Raw genomic sequence first — 21,620 nt, 5'->3', positions numbered from 1 at the left:
CCGGTGCTCGTGTGGTGGTGGACTTGCTAAGGAAAGGGAGGCGGCGGCCGCATAAAGATTTTGAAGAAACCCTAAAGAGCTCCTAGTTGTAATCAGACTTGGTCAATGTGTTTTGATGTTTAATGAGCCCATGAGTTTAGACTCGGCCCATATGTTTTGTTTTAGATTGAGCCATGTGTTTTGTATTTTTTAGGTACTTTGTTTTTGTTTTATTTTATAAATAAAAAGAAATAGGCTATTAGACTTGATGTTCATAGCAGTAGAGTCCCACTCCTCTTTTGGAGGAAGGTGGGTATTCGTTTCACTCCTCCACTGAAAGAAGGTGGGTGGTTGTACTCATCCTCCTTCGAAGGATGGAGTGTGTTAGTACCTCTCTTCTTTGGAAGAGAGGTCGTTCAGTTCTGTTTTTAAAACAGAGCGCTTTCTCTATTGACTGTTATCAGAAGAGAATTTATAGAAGTTTAGACAATGTCCGTCATAAATAAATTTATAGGCGGGAGAGCTCCTAACAAATGAGTAATTTTAGCTAGTAATCTGGATTTTTCTCGGGATTGATTAGTCACAGTTGTAACTTCGGTTTTATTAAATGAAATGAAGTCTATTTAAAATAATAATAATAATAATGGTTCTCAAAATGTTAATAAGAAGAAACAAACAAGAATGCTGCACTACTTATAGATACTGCCACCAGTTGCCTGTACAGATTCAGGGTAATTCCTACCCATATGGCTTATTTAGAACGGATGCAAAAATAGACAAATGACAGTTAAAACATTAAACCTTCTGCTAAATAAGCTAAAAATATTCAGGCTGAGATCCAAAATGGTCTCAAGAGTCCAAGAAGAGCAAAAGTAATATTCTTCTGTCTTTTGCTAGTGTTGAAGCTAGACTGCACATTATCTATGAGCAGCAGACGTGGGCGGCATTGGATATCCCATTGGACCCATGTTCATTGGTGCACCAGGAACGATGACTCCAGGTACAGGGGCTCTAACACCATATGCCATATGCGGTCCCGTAGGAAGATTCACAGGGGTACCAACTGCTGAGATAAGGGATCCTCCTATAGGTTGCCCTATAGTCGGAGCACCATACATGCCAACACTTGCAGGCCCAGCTTGGGGCTGCAGTGGTGGTTTGGTTGATTTGCCAGAGGAAACTCCTGCAGAACCATCATTGGTTTGGCCAGTGATTGGTCCTTGTGGTGCTGAAATGTCTCCATCGCCAACACTAGTAATGTCATGAATGCTTGATCGCCTCCTATCTTTGTTCATCGAGTTCAAACGAATGAAGTACTTTTGTGCATGGCTTGCCACTTGCGTAGGTGTTCTTGTCACCACAAAGTTTCGAGATATGCTTCGCCAGTCCCCTTTCCCATATTTTTCCAAACCAAGAAGAAATAACCTGGTGAACAAAGGATACAGAAATTAAAGCTTACTAACCAACGAAAAAATAACATTAAAAAATCATGGCATTTGAATGACATCATCTAAACTTGCTACTTCAGTATCTTCAAGCACTGGTTCATCCCTCTTTATTTTCTTTTTTAATATATCAGCATGCAGTCATAGTTCCTTACCATCTGACAGAAACCCCTCTCTTGCAACAGCCACAAATGCATTTTGTACAATGGAACACTTTCAGTGCACCTCAGAAATTACATGTATAGGCAGCAGACCTCCCACTTTTGCAGCTAAAGAATAGGCTCTAATGAATGTACAAATTAAAAACACAAAAACAAAACATCCCAAAACTTGCACAAATATGAAGCAGAGAGAGTTCGTAGGGGACGAATTTCAACATTCTGACTCAGCCTAAAAGAAATTAGGATTACATCAGATCCAAATTTATATTAGCTATTGGTCCGGGCAGATACTTTTTGAATCAATTACCATAGCTACTGATATATCGAAGATGGCTAAATTCTGGCTCTACTAAATCGCCCAACAAGATCTAAAATGATCGAGTCTAAGAAATTTTCTCATGAATACCACTCTGAATACTATTTAATATCCTCCGTAATTGACAAGCTTCATGGACAAGCAAACTCAAAGAGAAATGCACAAGTATTAAGTTTTCAATCGGCGATAAAAAAATTTTATAAATTGACTTTATAAACACTTCACATAAATAAAATCCAAATAGATAATAATGCAAACATTTTTGGAGCAAAACAAAGGAAAAAGGGCAAAGCAAGAGGGTGAAAAGGGCAAAGCAAGAGGGTGAAAATGTGTTTAAATCCTTTTCACCCCATCACTCTTTGCCAACACCAAAAAAAAAGTGGCAAAACGTGTTTAAATCCTAAAGACAACATCCAATCCATTTGCAAATTAAAGGAACAAATAACTTGCACTAAATTCTGTAGTTGGATGCCTGTTATATTTGTTCATGATGAAAGTATGCCAAAGCAAATGATGACTGCCAAGATTATCCATATCACATAGCAATCAGAGCTTTGTAATCAAATAACATGGCTTTAGTACCAGAAATTATCTCAATGTTGTAGATTTTTCATTCAAACATCTTTTCCACATCCTATCAGATACCATCTCTAATCTATTGTCTTTTATCCACACAACCTTCAAGCAAAAAATCATGGATCCCAAACGAAACTGACTTTCCAAATGCAGAGCACTAGAGAATGATGCCAAGATATGAGGTCAATCCTACCCTTCCCTGAGTTTTGTTAGGTACAGAAATGGAACATGATGACAAAACACAAATTGTTATTACAAATAGCATATAATAATATTAACAATGGGATTTGATTAGGCAAATTCAGTACATTACAGGGTTTCAGGTTTGTAAAAAGAAAAGTGCAAAATAAAACAAGAAGCTAAAGAAGTATGGAAATGTTGTATGTCTATTCGGAGCAAACCAACAGGGAAATCACTTTCATTTCATAGGGCTGCTTCAGAAGCAGTCGATCTTAACAATGCAAATGCAAGTATTTGTAAATAAAAATTAGCAAGGTTTAGCATTAATATCAAGTTTCAGTTTGATTAGAGGCTTACTAAGATTAGATAAACTAGGACTTCAAGTTTCAACATATACATGACTTAGTTTTACAATATACGATGCATGTATAGTCTTTGTTAATGGTATAGGTCTTTTACGCCTTGGTTTTTGGTAACCGCAAGGTGCTTCAATCTGTCACCATGGTATCCTTTGACATAAGTGAGGGTTTATTAATAAAATTATGGGGTATCTTTCTCTTTTGTAGAATAAAAGAAATTGAACACATTCAAAGGTTGAACACGGCTGCTTCTGTGCAGGCTCTTGTATGCCTAATTCATTGAGGTCACGACCACCAAAAACTAACTCTTCATAAGGAGCCTCTCTCTTCTCAAATCCCTTGGTGTTTCCTTTTTTTATAAGACACAGTTTTATTAGATAAAAAAGGGGGATACCCCAATACACAGGAGTATACAAGAGAAACACCTAACTATAAGAAAAGAAAATGGGTCAAGAAAGTTCTCAAAAGTAGAGATAGAAAAAGCAGCACCATTATGGGCCACTATCCAATGATGGTATTAAAACAATGGCTCCAGGTCTACCACCAACTTCTCACAATCTTCTATTTCTCAATCTCCAAAAGACATTAAATTTTGCTTTCCAAAAGAGGAATAGACTTGCTTTCCAAGAAAATTTAAATTTTACAGTACACATGTTTGATACCAAAACTGAAAGTAAAAGCAATAAGCTTTTGTGTCGTTATAAAAGTTTTAAAACCAATAAATTCATATAACAGAATGATTTGTACCTTAAAACAATTTTCTAGGTTAAACCATCTATCTTCGGTACAGACTAGGTGGCACATCAAGAAACTGTCAACAATCATCGAAGGAAGGAAAATACTCATACAACTGATCTCAAAAGCACACACTTTCTACTATATACACACAATAATCACTAAAGTAACCCAACATAACCAATCTTAACCATAATTTGGGTAAGTAGTTCTGCCTGTGCCAAGCATAATAGATACTTTTGAAAATGCCACCTACGAATTTATGCACTTCCAGAAAGTAAATAAAATCATAAACAATTATTCTGACCTGTGCTCATCCTCTGTCCAAGCAATCCCCTTACGGCGTTCCTGATCGGACCTTGAAGCCTTATTTCCATGATTAGACTCATTGTTATGATGCCCCAAATGGCCACCCTTCTTACCAGTTCCTTCATCACAGGTATGGCTCGTCGAACCCTCCAAAGAAGAATTATAGGAAGGTAGTGGCACACAGCCAGATTCAATCAGGTTAATATCATCAACCAACAGCTCATAATGATGTTTAATCTCTTCTAAGGTTTTCCCCGGAACATCAGCTGCAATTTTCTCCCATCGATCTGGAGCATCTTCAGGATGAGTTGCCAGGGCATTCTCAAATGCCTTATCTTGATCTCTGCTCCATAAGGAGCTAATATTCGCTTCATCCACAGTCATCTAGCTTATTCTGAGCCCACTACCAAGAATACTACCCACAGGAAGAAGATAAGAAACCTATCAAACTGCTCTATAATCTAGGCTAAACCCATCAACAAAGTCATAAACTTTCAGGACTTGCTCTTGAAAGTTGAATCGGAGTTTCTTTACGGTGGCGTCGGTGGGATTCCAGTAAGTAGTTTGATGGTAGGCTAAATTATGGGAAGCAGATATGTCAGACAATAGAGGTAAGCAAGGAGAGAAACAAACAGACCGAGAAAACGCCCATGAAAACGAAGGAAGATCACCGCCAATAAAAATCAGAAATTTAGTGAAGTATGTGAAGAATTTAACGGTGATTTGCTCCGCAATTCCAACTTTGTACTCTTGTGAATTGCTGACCTATTGATGAACGAAAAGGCAACAGTTTGGTTAGACCATGAAAATATCTGAAAACCATTAAATCAAAGATACACTAAAGGGCATTCTTAAACAAGATGGGAAATATAGAAATGAACGCAGCGGTGAATTCCATAGAATGGTAACTGCGGCTTTGGATGGTGAAATCTGAAAGAGACAACGCAGAAGCCAAACAAAAAAGAGAAACCTAGAAGTCTATAATTGACGAGAAAGATCATTCAAATTGCTATTTTCCATTCCAACAAGACAAAAAAAACCCCAAGACAAGAACAGCTCTAACAGCTCAGGCCCACAAAATTTATCCTCCTTTCCTTCAAAACCCTTTGAAAAGTAAAATCACCACACACGCTCCTCAATTGGCAATGATAGAATAATATAATTTCTACCTATTCAGCTCAAAATGGCATGAGAATTCTAGAAACCAATGTATACAATCTACTATCTAGCTCCCAACATCAAAAAGAATTCAAAATGAGATTTATCGAAAGAAACAAAAAGAAAAAAGACCAATATTTAGGAAAAGGGGGTGTTATATTGTCAAATTGAAAAACTTTAGGTAAAATCCCATCACAGAGACGTGGATACTAGCTATTACTATATTTAGGAAAAAGCATCACAACTGACTCCAAGTCCTTTTTTTTTTAATCACATTTTCATTCAAGAAAACCCATACAGTAAAAACTAAAACCCAAAATGATTAGGGGGTTTTAAACCATACAAGTTGAAAATACTCAAATTGGTAATTCCCGAGATTTTTTAACCTTCTTCTGAAATAACCAGGACTTTTTTAGGCTATCTTTATTTATGGGCATCTACCTGTATGTCCCAAAACCGAGGCCGAGGCAAGCCATGAAAGGCCCCAAACTCGCATATCCATTATTGCCAACCATTTTTTTATTGTACGTTTGTTATTTGGATCAGTCCTCGATCTTCATATCCATGGCATTTGCAATAAACTAACTGATGAAAGGCCCCAAACTTGGCATTTGCAATAAACTCCACTACTGGATGCCGAACCTCAACCATGAAGAGGGAGAGCAATTGGAACTATCATTTAGTTAAGGAGCTTGATAAGAACAAATTCCCGAGTAGAATCAGGAGCCTAATAAGAACACATTAAGAAGGTCCCGAATCCAGATAAGCCCAGAAAAATAAAATCATTAAAGACAACAAATTTAGGAAATCGAGAAAAAGAGTTCGAAATTTACAAGGGGCGTACAAGAAATTAGGGGAGATGTCAATGGATTATCCTGAGATATCCCAGAGGAGGTGAAAACTGCAAAGGATGGGTCAATTGGTCCCATTCTCTCTCTCTCTCTCTCTCTGGACATTTGGTCCCATCTCCACCGACTACTTTGCGCTACACACTGGACACCTAGGATGGAAAAGCCAAGTGGCAAAACCCACTGCCACTGGAATCTGCATTACCCATTAATATCTGACAGATAACTCATCGAGAGAGAGATCAATCTAAATTTATTTTCTATTTCTTTTATGTCCAAACAAACCAATTGCAATTAGATGTCAGAAGATGATATAACTAGTAACCATGCACAGTTGCAGAGAACAAAACACACGACAATTTCAAAAAACGAAAAGATAGAAGAAAAACAAAAAGTGCATCATAGGTGTTTGTGGGTCATTACCTATTTCTTCATTTCCACAGCAGGCCGATAAAAAACCATGCAAAAGGCTCAATCTTTCTGCAGCTGCGGGCGTCGTTTCGTCAGTTCCGAGACTATTGCACGAAAAATGAGTCAAAAAGCTAATATTTTTCTGTTATAGTATTTTATCCATATCTGATTGATTTTTTTTTATAAGCATCCATATCTGATTGATTGATTTATCGTTTCCTTCTTTCTTATATGAGTCAATTAAGCAATATTGAAGGAAGAGAAGTTGCCATTATTATGCCACCTCATCAGACCATCAAATTTCACGAGCAAAACAGTAGACAATAGCACGTGACCAATCGTGGCCCGTGGAGGTTTAAAACGGAAAGGTAACCAGCCCTCCAATATAACTCTGGGCCCACAACGATATCCATACGTATGACCCAAATCCTTCTAATGATTTAAATACGAAGTTTTCGTAATTTTCTTTCCTTTTCAATGGTTTACCTCCATTTTCTTGATTATTTTTGTGTTTCATTTAATAATCTATCATGCTTTGGATCAGGCCTGCCCTTACTTTCGTTAAACGAGTCCTCCATTTTTTTATATAATATATCTATAAAGTTATTTTTATTATAAAATAAATTTAATAAATTACATAAAATCACGTCAATCTATCAATTTATTTTTATATAATTCATTTATATCTATATCCATTTTTAAAAGGAACTACTCCCCCATCATAGAAAATTACAAACTTGAGAGAATTTGGGCCTCCCGTCTTGGAGAGGGTATAAATCTATGAATTTTATGAAGCCCAAAAAGTGAATCTACTTCCCATAAAACTGTCCAGATAACAATAAGAAGCCCAAAACTGATCCAGCTTTGCCCATAATTTTAAAACAAAGCTTCCTTTTTCTTTCATTCTCCCACTCAAATTCCAAAAATAGTTTGCACATCCACTCAAGTCCCACGTCAGTGTCGTTTATTTTCACAAAATTTTTTAATTCATTTCATTAAATTATTACAAATTTTTTAAATTTTCATTCTCTCAGTCACATTCCTTTAACTCTTCTCGCACAAACTCATTATATATTTGAGATTTGAACAGTCAAATAAAATGAGATGAGTTAAAATAAAAATTAAAAGTTAAATAAAATATTATTAGAATATTATTTTTAATATTATTATTATTTTAATATTTAAAAAAATCAAATTATTTTTTATATTTTATGTAAAAATTTAAAAAAGTTATAATAATTAGATCGGATGAATGAAATCAACCTTAAATACAAACGGAGCCTAAATAACATATCTTTATACATACACATACACATATAGAGTAATGTTATATATAGTCAGAATAATATTAATTACATATATGAGTTTTACAAGTGATGCACACTCTTTTTTAAAAAAAAAGGAAAACAAAATTAAGATCCACTATAAAGCGATGCACACACAATTAAGGGTGAAACTCTAAATCGGAAAATCGAAAAATCGAACCAAACCGGTTGGTTCAATTTTAAATCAACCCAACTTGAGACCGGTTTCTATATTTTAAAAACCAGTTAAATCTAATCCGGTTTTCGTTTTGGCCTTTTCGGGATTGGGCCGGACAGGTTTATAAAATATATATAAATTAATTTTTAATATTATATAAAATATTTTTTATATATAATTTTTATATATACTTATATATTAAATAATTTTATATTACAATTTATAACAAAAAATCTTAATCGTAAATATAAACATTTGTTTGATATATGTTATTAATATAAAATATATATTAATTACATTTTATAGCTTAGTAAATTTTTAATATATTTCTTTTGATAAATATAAAATATATTAAAAATACTAATATCTTACTTATATTTTGTTTTAATTAATTAATATATATTAAAAAATTATATTAGTACTTGATTAAAGTAAAAAAATGGGATCCAACTAGACTTAAATGGATAAAATTGAAATTATCGAGGGATAACGGGTCTTGCATTGATTTTTGAAAATCTAACACACACCGATTCGTTCAAAATTTATACAAAATCGGACTGAAACGAACCAGTTACGCCCTTGACACGATTCGAGGACCGCCAGTGGGAGAAGCAGTACATCAAGCACGTCCACCCCAAGACTTCGCTCCCGAGTCCCAGCCCGAGTTGGATTATTCCATTGACGCCGAGGACTACGTGAACAACGAGGAGAGGTTCAACGTGACTGAAAGGCTGGCCGTGCTCTTCCCAAGGATTGATGTGCAACCGGTTGATTGGTTCTTGACCGAGCACGAGTTCACCGAATGGAACTTGCAGCAGGCGGAGAGGGAAGTGATGTACAGGACCCAGAGGGAATTGGATACCCTTGATAAGAATAAAGATGGCTTTGTTTCTTTTGCCGAGTATGATCCCCCCGGTTGGGTTCAGAATGCAGGTCAATTAAAAAATTTCTTTGCTTTTTCGTATACCCTTTCTTGTTGTTCCGGTGTGTTTTTGTTGTTTGAATAATGGGTGTTTGTTTTTTATCCTCTTGAACTAGAGAATTTTTGTCATTGGTTTGTAGTTTGTTTTTAACGTTCAGTTTTAGTGTAAGTTGTGAAATTTATTTATTTTTACTCATTTTTCTGAGCAATGAGTTCTTAGTAGACCTGATGTATTTTATATTCTAATATCTCCCGTACTGTTTACTAATACTAATCTCGTCGTGGTATATATTGTTGATGAAGATATGATGTTTTCGGGGAGAAAGTTTGTCTATCCCTGCTTTTTTGTTTTTTTTTTTGTTTTTCCTGGTGAACATGTGGTTTTTTCGTTTGTTTTCCTTCTTAAAGTACAATTTATTGATCTGGTTATACGAAGAATTCATTAGATTTCTTAATATTAATTCATGTTATATGCTAGCATCTTAATTAATTCTCTCTTAATTCATTAACAGGTTTCATTTTATAGCTTTCCCGTTTATATTATGTTCCACACTTTGATCAGAGATTTAGTTAGGCAGGAGCCAAATTTTAGTTTCCCTTACCATGTAATTATTCTCTTCATAGTCCAACTCCTTCATCACCTCGTTTCTATGTGAATTTGTCTTGGTTACCGATCCTATCTAATTTACCAGATAACAATTCTTTTGGTTATGGTATGAGTTGGTGGAAAGAGGAACACTTTAATGCATCTGATGCAGATGGAGATGGTCTTTTAAACTTAACAAGTTCAATGAGTGAGCTTCTTCTGTTTACCAAGTTTCTTTCATTGCAAAAAAGCTTCTTTATGTTTTCCCATTTATAGCTAATGCTTTTTACCTAACTTATCTCTTGATTTTCTAGCTTTATGCACCCAGCTGATACCAAGAACCCAATGCTACTTAAGTGGTTGTGCAAGGAGGAAGTTAGGTGAGATTGTTTTTATCAAGTTCCCTTTTTCAACAGTTCCAAATTGTTGTATCATTTCAGACCATAATTGCATTGAATCAAAATATTTGAAAACAAAACTTTTCATTCCGGTTTGCAGTTGTGTCATTGTTGGTAAGTGTCAAGCAACTTACAAAATTGTTGACCAACTTATTGAGGTCATTCTCAAGTGGGAAATTTCTTACAATGAAAAACACTATATTATCAGTTCATTTAATTGGTGTCAATACTTTCGTAGTAATCTAGTTTCTCCTCCTTATTAAATTCTTTGGCTCTAGATTTTCTCGAGTTCCTGCACCACTCTCAGTATAAGACAGGTTTAATGCATCACACACATATTTCTGACTCTCAAAAGGGACTTGACTCTTGAATCTCGCTTGCATTAACTTTCATCTAAATATTTTTGATTGACTTGGTTGAAAATTTCTCTTTTGTAGGCTCTCAATTTAATGTGTTCCATATGGGTCTAGTTACCTACTAAGGCCCCGTTTGGATTGCAAGATGCTCTCATTTCATCTCATCTCATCTCAACATCCAAACACCACAAATACAAACACTTTTCAATTTCAAATCTTTTACTTTTTCATCTAATCGTTACCTAATCATTACAACTTTCCCAAACTTCCAAACAAACTACAAAAAACAGTTAAACTTTTTCAAATCTAGAAACAAAAATTATATTTTAAAAATATTTTAATTTTATAATATTTTTATTCAATTTTTTCTCTCATTTCCCAAAACCCCATAAAATATCTTAACTCCAACTGTTTCACTACTCATCTCATCTCATCTTATCTATCTATCCAGACGAGGCCTAATTCTTATTTGGACCATCTAGGTACCAAAGGCAGGGTTTCTTTGATAGTTAGGGGCTTAGTGCATGTTTGGGATTACGGTGGGAAATACAGCTTATGGCTTTAGGGCTTATAACTTATAACTTAAATAATAAGTTCTATTTTTCAAAAGTTGTATACTGTTTGATAAACATGTATCTAAAACACTTTCAAAGTTAGTTACATTAATTTTTTTAAAAAGATATAGTTATCTGCAGGAGCTTTTCAATAAAATCTTCAATTTGGTACTTTTTAAAAAAGTAGACTTTTAGCTTTTTTAGGTGATTAATGCACTTTTTATAAATTTACCAAACATATCATTTTTTCTTTAATAGAACTTTTAAACAATTAAAAGTACTTTTTAAGCTTTCAAACTCAATCTCAAACAAGCTCTTAACCTTTTAGTTTCTGACTAATACAATCAAGTCATATAACTCTATTCGGGGATGTTTGACTGCTTGTTGCACAAGGGATCGTTTGCCTTGGTCTAATGGCGTTATCTGGTAGCTCAGTATATTGCTCCACTTTTATTTTATTTATCTGTAAAGTGCTTTGATGTTGAAGCTATTTGGTTCTGCCCCTAACCTTGTACCTTGCTAATTTGTTTTTTTACTTGATAAAAAAGGCTATTGAATTTGCCATTTTGCTTGGCTACTTATCTATTTTGTCTTTTTGCATCCTTAGGTAAAGTGATACAGACAAAGATGGGAAGGTTAACTTTAAATAATTTTGTCTCCCGGATTCTTTGACATGGTCAGAAACTATGATGAAGAAGGTCATAATTCTTCACATCAATTTGGTGACCCAAGGGAGGCCTAGCTAGTACATTGTTTACACAGCTTGACAAAGATAGCGATGGGTACTCATCAAAGACATGTTTCTAATGTGAATATTAATCTTTGAATGGTACTAATAATTACTTGTGTTTGGACTTTTCATTCACAGATACTTGTCAGATGTTGAACTACTACCTATTATTGGAAAACTTCCCCCATCAGAGCATTACTATGCGAAACAACAGGCAGATTACATCATGTCAGAGGTATTTGTTTGACTAATATTAGTTACTTATATAATTGATGACAAATTTACCCCCTTCATATTTCCTGTGTTAGTTTGACACGAAGACATGATCTGTATAAGCACTAAATATAGTTTTTAGCCGGGTCGGAAGATTGAATCTCTACTGTGCAGCAGAGTGTTTGCATATTTACCTCGACCTTTTTGATGGCGAGGGACCTGTCAAGTGATAAATGATTAAATGTGTTTTAAACAATCTGCAGACTCATTTTGCATCTTCAGATGTCTTTGATTTGGTTCTCTCATGTCAGCCAATGGGTGTTCCTACTTAAGAGAATCTTATTGTTCAAAAAGCTTTTTCAAAGATCCCTGTTTTTAGATGACCAGAAGAACTTGTTATTGAAATAGATTTCTTACCTTTTTTCTGACTGTCATCATGCTGCAAGTCGTACATCCATCTACACGAGATTGATAAGAGGACTCATTAACCATGCAGAGTTAGTTTTTATTCTGTGTTTCCGTATAGAAGCATAAAGCAAAACAACTTATACTGCATGGATTCACAAAGGTAACAACTTTAGTATTGATTCTCTGTCCTGAGATTTTATCACAGATTTGACACAAAAGATGAGGTGTCGGTCCTTTATTTCATGGAACTGTAATGCTATTCATCTCTTGTCCATCTGCAACTGATATAACCAATCAGCCACTATCACCAAGCACAAGATATGGTGGTAGAATATTTTGTTGAGGGCCTCTAGATGATATAAAATTCTGAGTTTTGGCCATCTCAATGGATCTAGTTGACAGGATGTGGCGCCCTAGACTGGTCTTAATAGAATCATTCTATCCAACTGTTACTACTGCTTCTAGCACGGATTATATGGGAAGAGAGAATGGTAGGGGCCCCAATAATATCCTTACTCCTTCAGCTAATAATGATCAAGTAATTTTGCTTTGATTTCAGAGTTACACTAGCATTTCTGTCATCATCTTGTCCATGATTCTGCAATATATGTTTTGAATTTGTATGGCTTTATGTCACTATATAAGTTAAATATATGTGCTCTTCCCTTGGCACAGTAGAAAAGAATGCTATTTGAAGCGTAAGTATGGGTCACACATGGCTCATCTAATTCTCTCTCTCTCTTACATTATTTGGGTCCGAAGTACGTATCAAACGCATAGGTTGTCTGGGTCCTAATTGCCGTATCATCCCAAGCTTATAGGCTTTGGTGGGATTTGCATGTTTGCAAAGAAGTAGATAGAATTCAGTATGCTGGAGGAGTTGACAGAAGTGTGCATTTTGTTCAGTGCATTGGGTATCTCTTGATCTCATGGTTTCTTGGAGGTACATTGGTTTGGTTAAGGAGATAGCCGTTCTCCCAAGGACCTGTAGAGGTAGCATTTTTTATCCGTAGTGTTTATGAACCCTTTTTTTTTTTTTTTACGTAAAAGATATTTTATTGATCCACGTAAATAGGGAAAACTCAAGTACACATAAAGTATACAAGAAAAAGCCTAATTACAAACTGAGGGCTACGAATAGTAGCATAAAAGTCATTAAAACTCGTTCATTTTAATATAATAGAAGAGGCCCAAAGTAACAAAGTATGAAAAAAAACAAGGCTCTGAAACCATCCGAAGAGCGTTCCCTATTCTCAAAATAGCATCCATTTCTTTCAATCCATGTGCACCACATTAAACATAAAGATACAATCTTCCATACAGTTGCGATATGACGATTGCTCCTAATCTCTCATCAACAAGACAATAAATCTATCACCCTCCCAAGCATAGCCCATGCGATACCAAACCTCAAGAGGATTTCATCTCACAATACCTTAACTACTTAGTAATGAAGAAGAAGGTGGTCCACTGATTCATTGTTATGTTTGCACATGAAGCACCAATCTATTATGTAAAGTTCACGCTTTCTTAACTTGTCTATAGTCAGTATTTTACCATAGGAAGCCACCCAACCAAAGAAAGCAATCTTGAGAGGAACATTGCTCCTTCAAATGCTATTCCAAGGGAAGGCATTGTAAGAGTGGGTTGTCAATGCCTTGTGGTAAAAACGAATTGAAAATTTCTTGTTCCCTGTGCATGTCCAGAATAATCTATCATCCCCTTCTGTCCTTTGCTTCAATGCATATAATGCGTTGTAGTAGTCAATGATGTCTCTCACCTCCCAATCCTAGACATCTCTAGTGAATCTCACAGACCAATGAATGGAATCAGCAGTACTTCACATATTATCAACTATCAAGGAGTCCTGGCCAAACGCAATCCTATAAAAAGAGGAAAGCATTTTTCAAAGCAACATCCTCACACTAAATATCATGTCAAAACCTTTATTCACATGCCCCTTCCCACCACAAACTTGCAATTACTGAGAAAATCATCTCATCCATTCCGGATAAGTTTCTAAACTCCCACGCCATAAGTCCCTCTTACTTTCTCACTGCACCAACCTCCCCAGACACTCCCATATTTGACATATTAGATATTCTGCCAAAAAGCGTCTCCCTCAAGATGATAACGCCATAACTATTTTCCAAGAAGTGTCTTGTCGAAGATTCTCAATTTTCTTAAGCCCAACTCATTGCAAGACGAAGGGGTGCATACTTTATCTCATTAAATCAAATGGAATCTCTTTGGATCCTCTAGCCCTCCCAAAAAAAAATCATGGAAAATCTTCTCCAGTCTATTCGCCACCCCTGCAGGCACAAGGAATAAAGAAATGAAGTAAGATGGAAGATTAGATAATGTACTCTTAATAAGTGTGATTCTCTCTCCCTTAGACAAGTAAATTATCTTCCAACCTGCCAGTTTGCCTATAATTTTCTCAACAATCACTTCCCACATTACCTTAAATTTATGACTCAAGGAGAGTCCAAGATACTTCATAGGCAAGGATGAAACCTTGCAGTCCAAGATGACAGTCACCTCACTTAAGTTATTGACCGAACCAACGGGAACTATTTCCAACTTTGATAAATTCACCTGTCAAATACAGCTTCAAAGCAAGGTAGAAGTGTTCTTAGAGAGTGAATCTGATCCAAATCTGGGTCATAGAAAATCAGTGTATCATTGGCAAAAAGAAGATGAGAGATTGTCAAGCTTCCATGTGAAGAATCGCCCACTGAAACCCAAGAAAAGCTTTGATTTGGGAACATTATTAGTTGCATTTTTTCCCGTTTAAAGATGTATGTAATTTTAGTTGTTATAAGTTATGTCATGTAGCATTGTTATGGTTTGGTGATTTGTTTTTAACTTTTCATCCTAAAATCTTCTCCGAGATTTCTTCTTTTGTTTAAAACAAGAAAATGCATTCGCTCCATAAGTGCATTTTCTTTCGTTAATTGTTAAAAAAATTCCTTTTTATGTTCTTCATGTACATGGTTTTCCAGGGCATCATTGCACTCTATTTATGTAGTTGTTAAAGATGTGTACGACATGAAACATTTTATTTCGTTAATTGTTGGAACTTGGAAGTGGTAGTAAAGATTGAATTGTTGCACCTCCGAATTTTCAATGGTTTCCTCTACTGGAACAGAACAGACGAGTTTACTTGTTCTTCCTGCTGGTTTCTTGATGAATGTTGAATTGTTGCGTCTGAAGTGTGAAGCCCAAATTCAACATTGAAGATTTAGCAAATAGCATCATCACGTTAAACATCAAACTTTTCACGAACGCCATCATGAATCCATTATTTATTTCAAATATGATTAATATTCCCAACGGCTACAGCAACAAAAAAAAAAAAAAATGGAAAAAATATCGCCTTTAGGATCCCGCTATTTCCGTTGATGTACCTTTTCATGCTCACGGTTATCATCTTCCTCCTCGTCGTCTTCATCGGACGGAGGAGAGGGGTCGAGACGAGCTGCATCCTTGGCCCACCGAATCAACTTCTCGACTTCATCCTCTTCATCGTCATCAGATGATGATATAGGACCCACAGAGATAACGTTAGTAGAAGATGAAGAAGACGATGACGAAAACAAAGAACCCTTGAGAGCAGCGAATCTAGCGGATAGCTCGTCGCCCAAAACGGCCTTCAATTCCTCGTCCTCCGCACCAGCAGAAGCAACTGATGAAGTCGATTTCTGGGATTGAGACGGATATATAGGGAGGGATGGTCGGGATTTGAGGGATTGGAAACGACGGTCGAGATCGGTGTGGAGGTAGTCAGGAGGAACGCGGGACATGTGGGAGTCGAGAGAGAGCTTAAGAAGCAACTCGTCCTGCGCTGCTTGAAGTAGCTCTTCAACCTTCTTCTCCTCTTCGTTATTAATTGCTGTCCTCTTACTCTTCTCCGTCTTCTTCCTTCTGTCGGGCTCCATCTCTCTCTCTCTCTCTCTCTCTCCCCTGCAAAATACAACCGACTGACCTAAATTAGCATTAGTTTGCTGCTGTTTTAATTTGTTTTTAATTTTTTTCAGCCTCTACTCCTAATTCCTATTCTGCCCTTGTAATTTTTTTTTTTTTTAAACTTTAAACAAAAAGTGCCAAATTTATACTATTTAATTTTATCATTATAATTTTTTTAAATCCTTACACAAAATATAATAAATAATTTAAATTTTTTAAATTATAAAATAAAAATAATATTAAAAAATAATATTTTAATAATATTTTATATAATTTTTTATAAAATATTTTCTCACTTCATATAAACTGTGTAATAGAATAAAGCGTTAATTATTCGCTAGTTTTGTATGCATTGGTTTTGAGCAGAACCCAACAAATTTCTTTGAACTAAAATCTGACCATATTATTCTTTATATGTTTTAAAATTGTATTAAATTGTTAAAACTTAAGACTGGTTTCATTATACAAAATAAAATTATCTCATCATTACAATTTTATTAAATTTTTATATAAAATATAATATAAAAATTTAAATAATAATTCAATTTTCTCAAATTTTAAAATAAAAATAATATTAAAAAAATATAATTTAATAATATATTATTTAATTTTAACAAAATATCTCATTTCATTTTATCTGAACTGTGTTTGATTATCAAAAGAACTTTATTTTTTATCCATCAAATTTTAATAAAAAGACAACAAAAGATCTAAATTGAGGCTAAGGTAACGAGACTAGCACCACATGAGAGATGTAACACAACCGAAGGAAGGGATTTTCTTACCCAGGCTACAGAAAAATCCTTCAGACACATAAATCTTAAACGACACAAACAGCAAGCAACACAAAAAGAATATCAAAGAAGATACCTCAAACGCAAAAAAGGCCACATGCGAAGAAACAGCATTCAAACCAATGAGTTGCAGTAACTCCAACATAGCGGGTTCACTAGGCGTGTACTGATCTAGGAACAGATTACATCAATCCAAAACAAGTAAAATCCTTAACATCATGATATCAGTTCCTATATCATTATACCTGCCCTATTAGTAACAATCTAAACAACATTTCAGACAAACATCATCAACTCAGGCCTACTGTATACGTTGTTCTGCTCGTCCTCCAGCACAGGATAAGCCGCCACAAGAGCATCTTGTGCTCCAATATAAAGCGAGTTATAAATCTTCCAGTACACCTCCCTAACCTTACGAGCAGGATGAAACAGCCCCTGAAGGCAGTAGTTTAGAACAACAGCAGCACCCAAGGCCACCCTCATTCCTTCAATGGCTTCCATTACAGCATTTATCACGTGCGGGGAAGTCTCAAAAATGTTTGGCCACACATAGTTGAGCAAGTGGATTAAAGCATCCTCGCAACCCAAACCAGCAACCCCCAAGGCCATGTGCTTAACAGCAGAAGCCGCAGTCTGCCTGTGAACCAAATCCCTATCCATGAGGGCATCCTCAAGTAATGGGGTCACAGCATAGATGTAGTCTTTTCCCATTTCCCCAATATACTCGAACAGAAAAGAGAGGGATTTCAGGACACCATTTTGCACATTAAGCTCTGGCACGCGATACTCATTCATTAAAGCTGGAAGAACTGTAAAGGGCGAACAGGTTTCTGCAACTATAGCAATTGCCACAGTTGTGCACACACGGTTCTGCCGCTCCTGCACCTTGAGATTATTCAACAGGGTAGCCAGGACATCCTGTGGCCCAATGGCCTTGGCAATATACCCAAAGGTGTTCACAGTGGCTCGCCGTATACCCTTCTTGTGGGCTTTAAGCATCTCGAGAAGCTCGAAGCAAATCCTCATCCACTCCCTAGCCGGAACAAACTCAGCCCCGCGGTCAGCAATCCGTCCGACAAGGTCTATGCAGTTCTCCTGGACTTTCTCGTGCCTATTCTTCAAAATTGGTGTCAGTCTAGGAAGCAAATCCTTTATAGGAGGAGTCATCTTTGTCATACCAATAACATTGACAATTGCCTTGAGAGCTCCTAGGATAGATCCCAGGACCTCGGGATACTCCTCTCCCAGATACTCATACAGTACAACACCAAGGTGACCCATCAGTTGTTCCTCCTGGCACTGCTTCATCACCACAGCAATCCTCGATATCAGATCCGCTGCTTGCTGTCTCACCTTTGCGCTCTTGTTATTCAACCGCCATTTTATGGTGCCACAAATCTGGGGAAGGTACGGTTTCACTCTCTGCCCAAGTGCATTCACAACCGCACCAAAACCATTAAGCATCACGTTGGCATCATCACTGGTCTGCTCTTGGAAGGCATAAAGGATTCCATCAATAAGAAGTTCCTCCAACCGAGCATCGATATCAGATGCACCCAAGTTGGCAACTACCTTCTCAATGGTCTCCATAACCATTCGTCTGTAAGGCTCACTCTCATCTTTAAGATCCTCCACAATTCTCCCAACTATATCGGCAACACCGACTTTGTTTGCTATCTCCACGGTCGTGTCCACCAGCTGCCTGTAGTTTCTCCTATCCAAAGCCATCCTCCTGACCCAGAAATTTTTAAAGAACTCCGGAAGAATATCATTGCGAATGTAATCAGCCTCCACACCCTCCGTACTCACACACTGCTTCACCACCTTCAGAACAATCTTCTTCATTTCTTCATCGGGCGACTGGAACTCACGAATCAGAATAACCATGACTTCCTTGGTGTAGTAACTGGCATATAGTGCATCCATGAGCGGGATGATAAAACCGATGGCTTTTAAGAACGCAGCCAAGACTTTCCCACGGTGCGACCTGATACCCTTCCACAAAGGCTTCAACACCGAGTCGAAGCTCTCGATACCATAAGGGGCAGCAGCCTCGGCAAGAGCAGCCAGAGACAACGCAGTGATTGTCCTCACCTTCTGATTCTCGTCCAGCAGACCGTGCTCTATGATCTCCACAAGAGACCTCAGATGAGGAAGCACGGCACAACCAATCAATATGGCAATCTGCTGAACAATCTTAATCCCTGTGTGCCGAGCTTGCCACGATTTCTTACTCTGACACACGGCCTTTAAGAAGGGCAACAGAGCAGGAATCCCGAGAGCAGAAGCAACAACGCTGAAAGCTCTGGCAGTGGTGTTCCTCACATACTCATCGATGTTATCTATATCGGGACGCATGGCAGCAATCATGGTGGCCAAGCCAGCGGCTTTGCTAAGATTGGAAATAATCTCTCGCCCTTCAACACGCGCATAATAATCCTCATCAATCAACAACGGTTCAATCACAACAAGAATCTTATGCACGTAAGGACGTACCAGCTCATCCAACTTATAGAGCACCCTGTCGATCACCTTCACCAAGAGATGCCTCTCTTGATCTTCCAAAGTGGGTTGCATGAGCAGCGGCAGGATCCGGTTAAACAACGGCCCGGCCCCAAACTCTCTTGCCTTATCCGTAAGCTGCCGCAATGCCGTTTTCCTCTGTGGGGGCGTCCCATTCTTGACCTTAAGCAGGAGCTTCATGATCTTCCGCTCTTTCTGTTCATCGGGGGACAACTCCTCCTCATCGTCCTCGTTCAACAACGCCCCAAAGTACTGGTAATCCTCGGGCTTCATGAACGGCAACCCACCCGGGGCTTCCTTGGGCACATCAAACTGCTGCCCGCGATTCTCTTCGGGGATGGAATACAGAGGAGTCCCCAAAGGAGTGGGGGTCGCCAGCAGCTTCCTTGCGGGAGTCCTAATGGGAACATAGGACGCCGGCGGCTCCAAAATCTTATAACCCTCCTGCGGAAACATGGCGTCCAACTCCTCGTCCGTCAGTGGCCGGTTCCTCTCCTCGATGTCCTTCTCCCACCTCAGCAAATTGTACTGCTCCGGGGTGATGTTACCACGCAAATTGATAGCCCCTGGCGTCGGCGTTGCTAGCTCAACACCACCGACAGGAGTAATCCCCGGTGTAAACGACGCTGCAGCTGCTGGAGTGGCCCCTGCCATTGGGGTTGCACTGCCCATGGTAGCAGGCGTCTCGTCCCACCTCGATCTCTGCCGTTTTGGGGTGGGCGTGGCGAGGCCCGAGATTTTCGGGGTGGCGTCCCAGGTCATCCCCGCCGGGGTCGCTCCCGGAGTAGCCCCACCGGCAGGGGTGGCATCCGCCAATCTGCCAGGAGTTGGCGTCTCGTCCCACCTATTTCTCCTCCCAACTGACGCCGATGGGGTGGCATCGCCCAACCTCCCAGGGGTGGGAGTCGCGTCCCACCGCCCCGGAGTAGCATCCTCAGGCAAATCCCAATCCGACGTAGTTTTCGGCTTCTTCGCAGCGGCAGCCCCATCGTCCTGCGACTGGTCCCACCTATTCCTCCTCTTGGTTCCCTTATCCTCCGTAGCCTTATCAGACTTGGCAGCAGCCTCCTCCTCTTCCTTCTTCTTCGCAATCCTCTTCAGTGTCTCCTCCTTTTCCCTCTTTAAAGCCTCCTCCCTCATAACATCTGCGTAGGTTCTCACGGAGGCGTCCGGAGTCTTCTCCCCCGCGGCGAAGGCGTCGTGCCTCTCGGGTGAGATCACCCGATTGAGTCGCCTCTTGCGGTAATCGTCCTCGCGGTCGATGATTCGCTGCGGCTTCTTGAAGCCCCCAAAACCGTCGTCGTTGTCGTCTTCGGCTCCTGCACCACGGGGCATTTCTTTCAGGAGGGATTTGGGGGCGGTGTAAGAAGCGAGCTTGCGCGCGACCTCGTTGTCCATGGAGTCGAGGTTCTCATCGTCGTCGGTGACGGGGATGGAGGTGACGTAGGAATCGCGGTCGTTGCCGCCGTAAAGATCGGTGTCGAACGTGAGGGAGGTGATGGAAGCCAGCTGCTGCTCCAAGCGCTTTCGCTCTTCCTGAGTCTTGGCAATGTCCGTGTCCATGGCGTTTGATTGCTGGAAACCCAAACTGAATTTTTGGGTGTGGCAATCGACGTGTGAGCGAGGGATGGACTGGAAGCTATTAGGGTTTTGAGTTTAAAATTAGGGCTCAATCAAATCGGATGAATTCCTTCCTGTAACTGTACTTTTTCGTTGTGAATAGATCGTGCGTATCATTTTTATCTTGAGCCGTGCTGTAGCACGAGAATCAGCGATTACTCTCTTTTATCATTATTTTTATTTCTTTAAATATTTTTTTTTAATCACAATATTTTTAAAAAAATATTTTCTTAATCATTAAATAAAAAATAAACGCATCCTCAGTATGGATTCTCAATAGGAGTATCATTTCTGTTTTATCTTTCCTATGGTTTTTCCTTTCATAACATAATTAAATTTTTAAATTCACAAAATATCGATATATATACATTGTTTTTCTATAATAATATTTGGAAAAAGTTTCAAAACGGCCTTTGTGTGCTTTTCCATTTTACTTGCTCTAATAAAAGTTCAACACGCAACGTTTGTATTACTTTTAGTCTTGTTGTGGATATAAAATAATTTTATAAATTAACGTGATAATCTGTGACATCATTTTTTTTAGATCACATTTTGGCAACTTCATCATTTCCTGCATCAGTCCTCCAA

General features: G+C 38.1%; 3 protein-coding genes and 1 pseudogene across 4 annotated transcripts in view; 1 reads left to right on the top strand and 3 right to left on the bottom strand.

Moving 5' to 3' along the window:
• Positions 1–641: 641 nt before the first annotated feature.
• Positions 642–6,619, bottom strand: LOC122299482 (transcription factor SRM1-like). Of its 2 annotated transcripts, none has more exons than XM_043109820.1 (3): positions 6,490–6,619; positions 4,059–4,825; positions 642–1,404 (listed from the first exon to the last, which is right to left on the bottom strand). In XM_043109820.1, exons 2-3 carry the CDS (start codon positions 4,442–4,444, stop codon positions 897–899), a joined length of 894 nt encoding a protein of 297 aa, XP_042965754.1. In that variant the 5' UTR covers positions 4,445–4,825; positions 6,490–6,619; the 3' UTR covers positions 642–896. The 2 variants fall into 2 exon arrangements, with proteins under 2 accessions (XP_042965754.1, XP_042965755.1); XM_043109821.1 differs by lacking the exon at positions 6,490–6,619 and adding an exon at positions 5,660–6,052.
• Positions 4,656–15,511, top strand: LOC122299566 (annotated as a pseudogene).
• Positions 15,392–17,104, bottom strand: LOC122298495. Its single transcript, XM_043108262.1, has 2 exons — positions 16,966–17,104; positions 15,392–16,092 (listed from the first exon to the last, which is right to left on the bottom strand). Exons 1-2 carry the CDS (start codon positions 17,001–17,003, stop codon positions 15,519–15,521), a joined length of 612 nt encoding a protein of 203 aa, XP_042964196.1. The 5' UTR covers positions 17,004–17,104; the 3' UTR covers positions 15,392–15,518.
• Positions 16,988–21,620, bottom strand: part of LOC122298494 (splicing factor 3B subunit 1-like) — a 28,386-nt gene continuing 23,753 nt past the window's right edge. Inside the window, exon 2 of the mRNA XM_043108261.1 lies at positions 16,988–20,995. Coding sequence (XP_042964195.1) covers positions 17,166–20,975 — 3,810 coding nt within the window. The 5' untranslated portion in view covers positions 20,976–20,995 and the 3' untranslated portion in view covers positions 16,988–17,165. The remainder of the gene's footprint in view (positions 20,996–21,620) is intronic.

Source organism: Carya illinoinensis, chromosome 16 (assembly GCF_018687715.1).
Source record: "Carya illinoinensis cultivar Pawnee chromosome 16, C.illinoinensisPawnee_v1, whole genome shotgun sequence".
Lineage (NCBI taxonomy): Eukaryota > Viridiplantae > Streptophyta > Magnoliopsida > Fagales > Juglandaceae > Carya > Carya illinoinensis.
This window is presented reverse-complemented; position numbering and strand designations above follow the sequence as displayed.

Coding starts and splice junctions, on each gene's coding strand:
- LOC122299482 (XM_043109820.1), bottom strand. CDS start 4,444: ATGACTGTGGATGAAGCGAATATTAGCTCCTTATGGAGCAGAGATCAA. Junction 1,405..4,058: donor TGGACAGAGGATGAGCACAG/GTCAGAATAATT, acceptor TTTGTTCACCAG/GTTATTTCTTCTTGGTTTGG.
- LOC122298495 (XM_043108262.1), bottom strand. CDS start 17,003: ATGCTGTTTCTTCGCATGTGGCCTTTTTTGCGTTTGAG. Junction 16,093..16,965: donor TGGCCTTTTTTGCGTTTGAG/GTATCTTCTTTG, acceptor TGTATTTTGCAG/GGGAGAGAGAGAGAGAGAGA.